At 43.6% G+C, this 12,495-nt stretch overlaps 1 protein-coding gene across 1 annotated transcript; it reads right to left on the reverse strand.

The window, feature by feature from the left end:
- Positions 1 to 1,784: 1,784 nt before the first annotated feature.
- Positions 1,785 to 3,128, reverse strand: LOC128736157 (serine protease persephone-like). Its single transcript, XM_053830640.1, has 2 exons — positions 2,931 to 3,128; positions 1,785 to 2,864 (listed from the first exon to the last, which is right to left on the reverse strand). The coding sequence occupies exons 1-2, from the start codon at positions 2,998 to 3,000 to the stop codon at positions 1,849 to 1,851; spliced, it is 1,086 nt and encodes a 361-aa protein (XP_053686615.1). The 5' UTR covers positions 3,001 to 3,128; the 3' UTR covers positions 1,785 to 1,848.
- Positions 3,129 to 12,495: the final 9,367 nt, after the last annotated feature.

The following is a 12,495-nucleotide window of genomic DNA, read 5'->3' on the forward strand; positions in this document are numbered from 1 at the left end:
TCGCGAGTGTGTGGGTAGCAGAATGTTTGCACACAGCACCGGCAGCTGTTTCTTTTACGCCTAAGTGTGCGGCCTTAGCGTTGAATACTATGTTTCTCATATTCTTTCGCGCGTGAGTAGGCATGGTTGACTTTTCGCTCGCTCGCTCGCAACATTGCTTTCAACAAACACATTTTTATTGTATACCCGCAACACCAAACCAAGCTCTTGTGAGAGCGAGTGTCTATCAAAATAAATTCTTACCGAAAGTTTTGCTGGTCATACCATCGGGGCAACATATGTTTATCCCTTTATGTTGTTGTCGTGTTAAATTCTGGTTGCTGCGTATGTTTGTTTCAGGTATGAACAATGATATTTGATTCCCTGACGGAGACACTAGCGTCGCCGCTTGTAGCAGAACCTATTCAACCTATTTCCGGCTACTGGTGCATTTTTAAACTGCTGGAAACAATTATAAGTCTTTTCCTGTCTTTTAAAAAGGCTGCAAGCGAATCATCTTGAGTTATCCGGGGATAGCGGTATCAAGTGCCACTTTTTAACTGTTTGAATTGATTATTCTGCCGAAGCTTGCTCAGATATACAAACACTACATTTCGCCGGATCATAGAAGTTTTATGCCTAAACAATGTAGAACAACCAACCTGCTTCATCTTGTTTGAAATACCCCAAATAGAGAATGATCATCAAATGGGCGCTTCAAGTACAGACTTATCTGATAAAATGAATTATCAAATTGGAATTACTAGATTTGATCGGCTTGGCATGGACGAACATTTGCTTCTCTGGTTTTAATAATCTTACCTATGTGGTCGAAGCATATCTGTGAAAATTGTTGTTCGCAGGGGACATAGGTATAATATGCCTATGAAATCAAACGGAAAGGAAGAAAGCGTGGAGCTTCCGTACCGAACGCTTCCCATTTAGATAATGATTTTTTTACAGTCGTTGGGAGTATCTTTGCTAGTAAAGATTAAGTGATACTCCGAACCCTCGGGGATGAAATAATGGCGTTTAGATCAGAAGCCAGGGGTCATGGATATAGCGCCTTATTTCGATCTCTGAAAATAGATTTGACTACCAAAAATATCAGTTCAAATAACGTTAGGCTTAGGTGGCTCGGCTAATAAATTATGCGAATTGGAGTATTTCCAGGTACGTCCACGTGGAGGCGCTAGGGGCTTGGGATGACTAGAGCTATGTTGGGCGCTTCTTCCTAGTTGCCTTCCCTATTTCATACCCGCCGAAAGCCGTTCGAAAACAAACTTATTTTTAACAATATCTGCATAGTAGGCTGGCTTCATCAAATAACCAGGGCAAAAATAGTTGTTATGGACAAGTTTATCGCAATATATCGATTGTGATCGCGAGAAATCGATTGCAAAGATAGCCAAAAGCGGTGCAAGAAACGTACACCGTGCACCGCTGGGAGGATTTATTTTGCTTCCGGATTAGTTTTACTCTTCCTATTAACGGATCAAGCTAGAAACAGCAATACTATGTAGGAATCTCGTTTCACATTGACAGCGTCGCGTTGATACAAAACCGCCCAAAGAAAACTCAAATGAACACTTATACCACCACAAACGATCGCTAATTACGTAGTCTTTTGCCACTGATAAGCTTGACCGGTAATGTGGTACTATTATCATAATAATGGAGTTGTTTCATTTCGGAGAGCAGTTTCCACCCGGGGCATGTTTACTGTCTCGGCATTTCAATGGAATTCCCTTGTTTTAATACTAAAAAAACCTATAGAAATATTTAACTTTTATTTTCGACTTAAATAAGGAGCGACTATCACTTCGATTGCTGAACTATTTCACTTGCCACTGACTGGGACCGGGGTGCTCAGCCGTCCTGCCAGACGACCGACTCGATCCAGTCCAAATAGTACGCCACCCGGCTGTAGACACCGGGCCAGCTTGAGCCGCACAGTTTCCCGTTGGACGTTACACCCACGATGTAACGTCGCCGGGCGTGCGCCAGTTCCAACGGTCCGCCCGAATCACCAACGCAGGTATCTCCCGTCGTTTCGTTGTCTTCATTTCTCCCCAGAGCGCACAGTTGGGTGGTCTGCAGTTGGCCCGTACTGCGTCGGGATTTATCCCGCGACAGAGTGCCGTTGCACACCGCTCGGTCCAGCGTGGTTACGTTTGCTTTCCGCAACACCGAAGACATCTCGAAGTCGTTCGGATCCGTACTGCCCCAGCCGGCGATCGACAGATTGACATTCGGCGCCGGATCCGTCAGGTTGGCGAACAAACAGGCGGGGATCAGAAACGGTTCCGTTATGGTCCGGTTTAGCTTCAGCAAAGCGATGTCATTCATCAATGGTTTAGATGAATAGTTGGGATGAATGAACACACTTTCGATGCCTACGTCCACCGGTGGGTCGTTCGAACTGTAATTAAATAAGTTCGATACACCGAGACGGGCGAAGATAGGTTGTTCCGGATAGAGACAATGGGCAGCCGACAACAGGTACTGATGCGATATCAAACTTGCGCCACAGCGAAACAGTGATTCTCGATTGGTTTGCACTGAATAGCCCAAAGCAGCTATATGAGGAAAATCATCCGCCATCGCTTCTGTACTGCCACTTCCGGTGATGTGGTCCGCGGCTTGTGGTGTTTCCGGGAAAGTGGCACATTTGAGTTCACTTTTCGAAGAAATCCTCGATTGGGGTGCTGCTGATAGAGTAAGTTTTGAATCCGCCCTTTCAGGGCAGCACACAACCGGATCGTTAACGATGAAGGAACATGTTATCCAATCCTTTTTCGGGACACTTTTCAACTGGCTGCATTCACCGGCGAGTCGACAAACTCCGACGCTTACGCCATTCGCCAGATTACAGCTGTCACCCTCTGGAAGATAAAAACAAGTTTCGTTTTACAAACGGCACTGCATCGAATGCGATGATATCATCTAACCGAAACGATCTAATTTAACAGCAATTATCAACCCACACCAGATCAGTTGGAACCTTAGAAGCGTTAGCATTGTCGAATCGTAGAGTTAAAGCTAAAAAAGTTAGTTTCGTTCAGAGCGGCAGGGTCAATCAAAACCCATCCTATAATCGCCAAACGCTCGAATTAAAATCAGGAAGGTCACGACGCTCACGACACGACACGACACGGCAAACTAGTTCTTCGCTGCTCGAAGATCTCCCGTTGACTGGGTCCGCTCTGATGCTCTCCGATGAATGATACGCGACCCAACCGGTTTGTTTGGTCAGCACGCTGCTACGGTGCTGCTGTGGTGAAGTTCTACACTTCCACATAACTCATACCATCACCATGGACGGTTGTGAACGCTCGACAAGATGCATTTATTATTCATCCTCTTGGGATGCATCTTCGGAACTGTAAACAGAACGCTGCTGGAAAGCGACGCGTCTAAACGGGCGGCACAAATCTTCCTACTAGTGTGAAGAACGTGCTGATGGGACCACAAGTATGTTCTGATTAGGTAAATATTAGATTGTACGCCAGGCTCTCTATTTGCGTAAGAAATTAGTACGATTCGAACATGTCAGTTCGGATAACATTTCGTATCTAGTTATCCATGACTATTTTATTGACTTTCGAGTTTGTTTGTCAATCTTGCATTTTTATATTTTGTTTATTTGAGACATTTATACGAAAATAGTTTACAATTTCTAACCTGTTACTGGACGAACCGGATCGCTGGAGGAAGCAAGTTTCGGGACGGTTCTAAGCAGCCCCCCACCTGCAAGTTTGACGAGGAGGATTCCGCCGAGGATGCACCGAAATTTAATCGGAATTCAAACCTCTAAATCAGAAGATTATCTTATAAATAAATTCATTTTTTGTGCGAATTTTCTATATTTCTGCGTCAATTTGCAACAATGTAGAATAAAGTTCTAAGAATGGCAAAGTAGTTGGAATTCAAACGTCCATACTTCAGTCTTAGGCGGTTTTAGCTTGGCAGATTAACAAGATTTTTGAAATAATTAATTGGTTATTCTTTTTAATTCGTATTTGTATTTCACTTATTGAATAGTGACAATTAGTCCCAACGTAAGAACCAACCTAATTAAGTGCACGAAACAACTCATTTTCATTATTTGAATGCCCACTGTCAATCCATCTTCCCTTTGGTGTCCTAAAAAGAAAGAGAAATAAAGCCTCTTCTTCTTATTTGGACCGTGACAATGGCCACCACTTCTTTTCGGACTCCTCTCTTGTCGCCTAGATACTTGTGCATCTGTTATCAATACGAAAATTCGTATAACGCAAGACAAACAAAGCCCTTTTCCCTTGAACCCTTTTTTGGTCGAACCTCCAGTGCTGATTTCCTTATTTCAAGGAGCATGCCAAGTTTGTTGAAAAATGGTCCAGGCGTTCCGGAGTTATGGAAATACCCTTTGGTCCCACAACCATCAATACATTTGTTTTCTCTCCGGAAATTTCTATGATGAAAAAGAAACAAAGTTTTAACCTCCACCTAGTGGTCCCCCCATTTTCACTCCCCCTCTTTCCAGACCCCATAGCATAGCGATCGCTCGGTAGTATAATTAGATAGATTAGGGCGGGGCATAAGTGCGATGTTTGAAGTTGTCATCAATCTTCGTGAGATATAAAGAAGGACCCCACTTTATCCCACTAGCGGGGCAAAAGTGCGAAGCTCGAGTCCATGAAATTAGCACAACAGTAGCTAACAAAACCATATTATCTTCAATCTGTGTTATGTTTCGGTATGGAACATTCTCAATTTGCACCTTTTATATTTTGCGCTAGTGTATTGCAGCCTCCGTTAAATCGAAACTTTTCCAAACGTTTGTTTTTTGTTTCATCAGCGGAAAAACATTGTTTTTCTTCGGTCAACATCTGTAGTGCACACAGTTTTCTGCAGAACTTCCAGTTCTAGTATCTGTAATATAGTGCCTAAAGCTGTATATAATTAGCTATACATTTTTGCCACGTCCGTGGATCGCACTTTTGCCCCGTCCATGAATCGAATTTTTACCCCGCTAGGCGCTTGACGGGGTTAGATTAAATTACGGCAAAGCGAAATGTATTTTGTAAATTCTTTTCACCGTATTTTCAAAACAGATATGTGAGTGATGTAAAACGCTGCTACAAATTTGCAACAAGTAATATCCTCCTGTTGATAGCATATTTGCCGTATAACAAAAAATTACATCAAAACCGCCCCAAAATAACATTTGCACAAAATTCTGCAACTATGCTTCGTAAGCAACCAAAGTTTACGTTAGATTCAAGCTGTCAAAGTAGTCACCCATCAATGCCAATGTAGAAAATTTACTCGGAATATGCACCGATAAATCATTGAATCGCACTTTTACCCCTCCTTACTCTATATGAATCACTTATCAGTAGAACAACTTTTTTTACACAATTTTCCACGACACTCTGATGTAATGTCGGAAAAATCGTTTTCTAATTCTAGGAATGTTTAAAAAAATTCTTATTCCCAATTTATTTTTTTTTTGCGACAAAATTTTTATTTTGTTACTCTAGCCTTAATGCCGAAAAACTCGATTTTCTTAAATATTTATTTACTTCAAGATACGAATTATCTCAGAAACCAAGCAGTGCAGAGTAAATATTCTTTCCTAAACATGTAAGTAAATTTTCTTTCGAAAGCCATTCTAGCATTATCTGCCACAACTCGTTTCTGTTGACTGAATAGTACACCGCCTTCAAGTCCAAGTGATGAGTTTGCAAGCTGTTCTCCCGGAACTTGTCTAGTAACTGATGCAGGGTAAACATCTGATCCGTCATGGAACGAGCCTCACGAAAACCAGCTTGGTTCTCTCCGACGAAGGACTCCACTATTTGGTCCCAATCTACAGAACAGAATAGGAGAGAGCACACTATCCAGCTTTCCACGAGCGATAATGGCGGATATTGGGCACAAGTGGGCACAATCTTTTGACATTCATTGCAGGAGCGTCGAGTTCGCCCTGACGGAGTTACTATGGAAACATCCATGATTGTTTGTTGTTCGAGTGTAAAAATGTTAACATTGTTCAGGCCCAACACAGCACACTCAAGCACTGATTACAACCACTCTAAAAGTCAAGCACTCAATTGTCACATACCATATTATTCACGCTCTTTTTTTCTGTTATCTAAGGCTTTGTCCCTAGCCGAAAGTTTTATTATTTTCTAACAAAACTGAAAACAAATTCTGAATTGACGGAACCTGTTCACCACTAGCAGCAGCTGCAGCACAACTGATGAACTATCGTGTTGCCAAGACACTGTTTCGGTTCTGGAAATAAGAATTATAAGTTTGAAATTACCTGAAACCTCCTATGGTGAAAACGTGGTTCAATACTTTCAAGAGAAATGTATGTTCATAATTAATTTTATTAAAAACAACACAAAAGACAGCTTTTTCAATAATTTTCGAAGATTTTTTCAGTGATTTAATAAAGCAACGATGTGTTTCAATGTTATTTGCTTTGACAACACTGTTCTGAGTCGGATCGTTTGTATACTGCTATATGTTTACCTCTTTTGTTCTCCCACCATCCTTATGAACAGCGAGTGAGACGTCAAACTCGCAGTTTCCCATAAGAACACCAGAGAATAAAAGAGACGACGAATACCGTTTGCCGAATGGTGCGGTGAGTGTATGCCCCGATAAACAATTTAGACAGATGGCATTTTACAGATGCCGATTACGCATCAGATGCCGATTAGTAGGTCGCGGATAGGAATGCGAACTTACTGAATAGGCGGAAAAGTTCGAGGGATTTTTTAAGGGGACGTAAAAAAATTCGGATTTCAGGATTGCTTAAAAAAGCACCTTCCGGGTGAAAATGGGTTCGGTGTGTTCAAAATTAGTTCAGCCGCTCCAACTTTTAAAGCGAAAAATCAAAAGTTTAGCTCAACAATAGTGTCTTCCAATGGTAACAGCTTGAAGAACTAAAGATAGCAAGAAGATTGGTATGCTGATATCCCCCACTTAGTCAACCCATCGCTTGTAATAAGGTAAAACAATCAGTGACCCGCTTAGACTGCTTAAAACTAGTTCTTTACCCTACTTCGTTTTAGACGTATTTATCTTCAATCCAATCTTCTCTGCTTCGCGTTGCTTTCGCGTCTGAAGTACTGATCGTCCACCGCCTCAAATGTTCTGCCGACAGCATCCACGTCGTCTGTAAAGCAGATAAATGGACTGGATTTATTGAAAGTCGTGCCCCGCATTTCGATCGCCGCTCGTCTTATAACACCTTCAAGCGCAATGTTGAATAGCAGGCAGGATAGACAATCTCCTTGTCGAAGTCCCCTGCGAGATTCAAATGGGTCCGTCAGTCCACCCGAGAATTGTAGACCAGCACGACTTAAACTTGAACTTGACCTTGTCTTTCCCTTAACTTTACTTCTTTTGTTCTCCTAGTAAAAATAGCGTCAAACCGATGCCGATTTTCGACTCACTTGTTATTAAATACCAGAGCTCATATCCCAAATTTCGTTCCTTTCGTTGCGTGAGCATTACATAAGATTGAACGCAGGAGACTTTACTTACTTACTTATGTGTCCATGTCCGCCGGTCCGGCAGAACAAAGGAATGAAATCAGGGATCTCCACTGCTGACGGTTACCCGCCATGGCTTTTACCTGTCGCCAGGACAGGTTCTCGTCTACAGCCCGGATGTCGTTGGCTAAGCTCCGTCGCCATGAGCCTCTGGGTCTGCCTCTTCTACATTGTCCTTGTGGATTCCAGTCGAGTGCTTCTCTGCAAACCTCGTTCGCTCCTTTCCTCAAGGTGTGTCCGATCCACTTCCACCTACGTTCACGAATTTCTGTGGCTATCGGCCGTTGATGAAACCGACGATGGAGTTCCTCATTGGATATCCAGTTATCAGGCCACCAGGCACGAATGATGTATCGCAGGCACCGGTTAATGAATACCTGCAGTTTTAGCGTTGTCTCCGCTGAGACGCACCACGTTTCGCAGGCATACAGCAGTACGGATTTAACGTTTGAATTAAAGATTCGGGTTTTCGTACGTAGAGTGATCTGGTTTGAGCGCCAAATGTTTCGCAGACCTGCAAAGGCATCCCTGGCCTTCCTGATCCGTGTGGCTATATCAGTCTTGGTACCACCATCGGGCGTTGTCTGGCTACCAAGTTATTGAAAGACGTCTACCTGCTCAACTTGTTGTCCCGCTACTGTGAAGTTGGTGGAATTGTCAGTGTTCACTACCATAGACTTAGTTTTCGCTACATTGACTGTGAGACCTGCTGCCTGGGAGCTCTCGGAGAGGTCATCTAACTTGCTCTGCATATCGTTTCGGCGTTGTGCGAGCAAGACAATGTCGTCGGCTAGGTCGAGGTCATTTAGCTGCTCCATCGTTAGAGGATTCCAAGGCAATCCTCGATTTGGTCTACTGTCAATTGCTCCAACTAATATCTCATTCATAACGATGAGAAACAGAAGCGGTGATAAAATGCAGCCCTGTCTCACGCCAGCAGTAACCCTTATCGGGTCGGACAAGACGCCGTCGTGCAAAACCTTGCACGAGAACGCCTCGTACTGAGCCTCGATGAGATGGACTAGCTTATCTGGAACTCCTCTACGCCTAAGTGCGCCCCAGATGTTTTCGTGATTGAGTCGGTCGAACGCCTTTTCGAAGGCAACGAACACCAGCAGAAGAGAGTCCTGGAATTCGTTGATCTGCTCCAATATAATGCGGAGCGTTGTGATATGGTCTACACATGATCGGCCAGCACGGAATCGGGCTTGCTGTCGCCGGAGAGTAGCGTCGATCTTCTCCTGGATCCGGTTGAGGATTACTTTACAGAGTACTTTGAGAGTAATACAGAGCAACGTGATGCCACGCCAGTTACCGCATTCCGTTAGATCTCCTTTCTTAGGGACTTTGTTCAATATGCCCTGCATCCAGTCCACCGGAAAAGTTGCGGTTTCCCAAACATTGCTGAAAAGCTGATGCATCATCTGGGCTGACAAAGATGGGTCAGCTTTAAGCATTTCGGTTGAAATACGATCTATCCCTGGCGCTCTATTGGATTTCATACTCTTGATGGCTGCTACAATTTCATCCAGCGATGGCGCCTCCGAGTTGACGCGACTAATTCGACGAACTGTAGGCGTCATACGCTGCTGGTTTTGTTGGTGTCTGACATTTGAAACTCGGAAGAGTTGTTCAAAATGTGCAGTCCGTCGCTTAAGCTGTTCTGTATGGTCAGTCAATAGCTGACCAGCTCTGTCCTTTAGCGGCATCTTTGTATTCATCCTGGTACTACTAAGGCGGCGAGAAATATCGTACAAAAAACGGATATCACCATTGGCGGCGGAAGTTTCTCCTTGTTCGGCTAGGGAGTTAGTCCAGGCTCTCTTGTCCCGCCTACAAGCATATTTAACAGCCCTCTCCAGTTCGGCGTATCGTTGACGAGCAGCTGTCTTAGCCGATCTGGTCCGCGCTCGCTCAATGCCGGCTTTCGTCTCTCTCCGCTCGTCGATCTTCCTCCAAGTTTCATCCAAAATCCACTCCCTCCGCCCGCTGCGCGCTTTGCCGAGGGTTTCATCACTGGTCGTGATGAAGACGTTCTTGATGCCGGTCCATTGCTCTTCGACGGTTCCACCAGGTGGCAACTCCGAGGCTCGAGATTCAAGGCACCCAACTTTCTCCTCCCGTCGTTGGACACGTGCGACGCGCAGACGTATCTCAGCGATAACAAGATGATGGTCGGATGCAATATCAGCGCTGCGTTTGTTACGTACATCAAGAAGGCTCCTTCTCCATTTCCGGCTGATGCAGATGTGTTCGGTTTTGTTTTCTGGTCGGCCGTCGCGGGAAACCCACGTGACTTTATGTACTGGTCTACGGGGGAAGAGCGATCCACCAATGACCATGTCGTTATTACCACAGAATTCTGTAAACAGCTCCCCGTTTTCGCTCATCTCTCCTAGGCCATGGCGTCCCATGACGCGTTCAAGGTCAGCGTTGTTTGAGCCAATCTTCGCGTTGAAGTCGCCCATGTGAATTTGGATGTCCCCCTTCGGGATTCTCTCAACCACGCTGTTCAGCTGGCTGTAAAAGCTCTCTTTCTCCTGCTCCGGCAATTTGGCGGATAACAAGGTATATTTTCAGATCGTTAGCAAAAAACTGACGTCCAACCCGATCAAGAACCAGCGCTGCATCGTTTACAAATACTGAGAATAACAAAGGACCCAAATTACTACCCTGGAGCACACCTGATTCGTTCGTAAATGTAGCAAATTGGCAGTTTCTAATCTGTACGTAAAGTTGTCTGTCGACGAGGTATGATTCCAGCCACTTACAAATCCTTTCAGTACAGCCAAGTTTTTTCAACTTACACAAAAGTATTTTGTGATTTTGTGGTTCATTGTATCGAAATCGGCTTTTAAATTAGTGCATATCGTATCTACCTGTGCTTTGGAACTAATATTTTTGATAGAAAACGAAACGAAATTAACAAGATTAGTTTCTACTGCACGTCCTCGAAAAAATCCTTGTTGTACTGTACTAATATAATTCCGACAGGCCGTAAATAATGTCTTATTCACAATAGTTTCAAAGACTTTAGACTCCGCACACAAGGAGGTTATTCCTCTGTAATTTGCCACGTTACATTTATCACCTTTTCTGCCGCCAAGATATCCGAACCTTTTTTTCATCAACGCTGGGGGAATTACTCCAGGTCCGGGAGAAAAATACGACTTCAGGTTACTAGCAGCAGAAATCACAGCCTGTTCGGTTTCGCTAAAAATGTCAATTTCTAGCACAGCAGATGGCACATCGAATAGAGCCTGTTCCCTTACCGAGGCAGTAGTCAAATTGCAACTGAAGACGCTTGAAAAATGCTGCGCGAATATATTGCACTTGGCAACAGCCGAGGTAGCATTAATGCCGTTAAGGAACATGGTGGAAGGAAGACCACTCTCTTTCTTCTTAGTGTTAACAAGGCTCCAAAACTTATTCGGATTCCGACGCAAATTTTGCTGGACGCGCGACGAGCATGGCGATTATAAAGAAACTAGTTGAGCCCGAATCTTACGATCCGGAAAATATAAATGTCTGTTCAGAATTCAGAAAACAGCGGATACCTTCCATTGGCCAGTGTTTGCGAAGATGTTTAATCTTTGCATTAGTTCTTTGAGTTCTTATATTGCATAATATAGCTCTAAGATGCTGTACATAAAGGAGTCACAGCCGGAAACTGAAATAAATAGTTGTTATGGTCGTATTGGATTTTATTTAACTGAATAAAAACATCTGGCTGTTTGCAACATTTATGTAGTCTGATTTGAGTAAAATGTTGCTTAGAAAATTCTTGATCGTTTGCTATCATTAACTCATTTTTTAAAATTTTGCGACTTGGTACGGTCTGCTTTAACACCGACCATATGATATTGCGACAAGCAATCGACGCGAGCAGGTGAGTCGAGCAATCGAATCAAGCAATCGAGTCAAGCAGCTGACTCGAGCAGTCGAGTCGAACAATCAAGTCGAGCAGTCTAGTCGAGCAGTTAAATCAAGCTGTTCAGTCAAGCAGTCCGGTCGGGCAGTTGAGTCGAGCAGTTGAATCGAGTAGTCGAATCGAGCAGCCAAGTCGAGCAGTTAAATCGAGCATTCCAGTCGAGCAGTTTAACCGCCCAGTTAGTCGAGTCGTGACAAAAGATCGCGTAACAACCCACTGTTTGTTCAGCGGTAGTCCAGTTTATTTGGATCATGTGTGTCAATAATGGTCGACGAGCAATTAGTTCCACACAAAGGGCCGGATGGAAAGGATCAAGAGCAACAATAGCTTCCGGTGCTTCCGAGACGTGGCAACTGGGGCAGCAGTCCTCGTTTACAAATATAAGGTCCAACCAGCACGACTGATGGTTGCAAATAGAGTTGATTTGTCTAAGTCCCAAAAACGCGATTCCATCCAGCAACATGCGGCTAGTGGGAGTAAAAGACGATTTAACCGGGTCAGCAGTTACATACTCTCGCATACAGCTTTTCCAAACTAAACCAGACTGATTGAAGTCACCCAATACTAGGACAGTATCGCAAGTTTCCATTCTAGCGGAAGCAGACTCAAAAACAATTAATTGATTCTGTATAACGTCGGAATCAGCCCGTTTTTCAGGTGGAATATACACAGCCGCAACGAACATATTCCTAGCTCCTGTAACTATTTTAACTAAGAGCGTTTCGAGTCTTACCGGAATCAAATGAAGTGCTACGCGTATTTGAACTGATTAACTGTTGTACTGTTACAACTTTTTGAAATATTTTCTAGAAAAGCAAAAGTATGGCTAAGGCTAAATACATCGGGGAAAACTTGAGGATGACAGTGACGATCATGCGTATTGGAAAATTTTTCATGAAAGTTCTGGTCACAACGAAAAAGGTACCCTGTTGACTCAATATTCTCATCAAAAAATGCCGAAGAGGAAGATAAAATTTACAAAACTTTGATAATATAAGATGATACAGGAAAACCAGGTTTGCTTTGCTTCAA

This window comes from Sabethes cyaneus, chromosome 1 (genome assembly GCF_943734655.1).
Source record: "Sabethes cyaneus chromosome 1, idSabCyanKW18_F2, whole genome shotgun sequence".
Taxonomy (NCBI): domain Eukaryota; kingdom Metazoa; phylum Arthropoda; class Insecta; order Diptera; family Culicidae; genus Sabethes; species Sabethes cyaneus.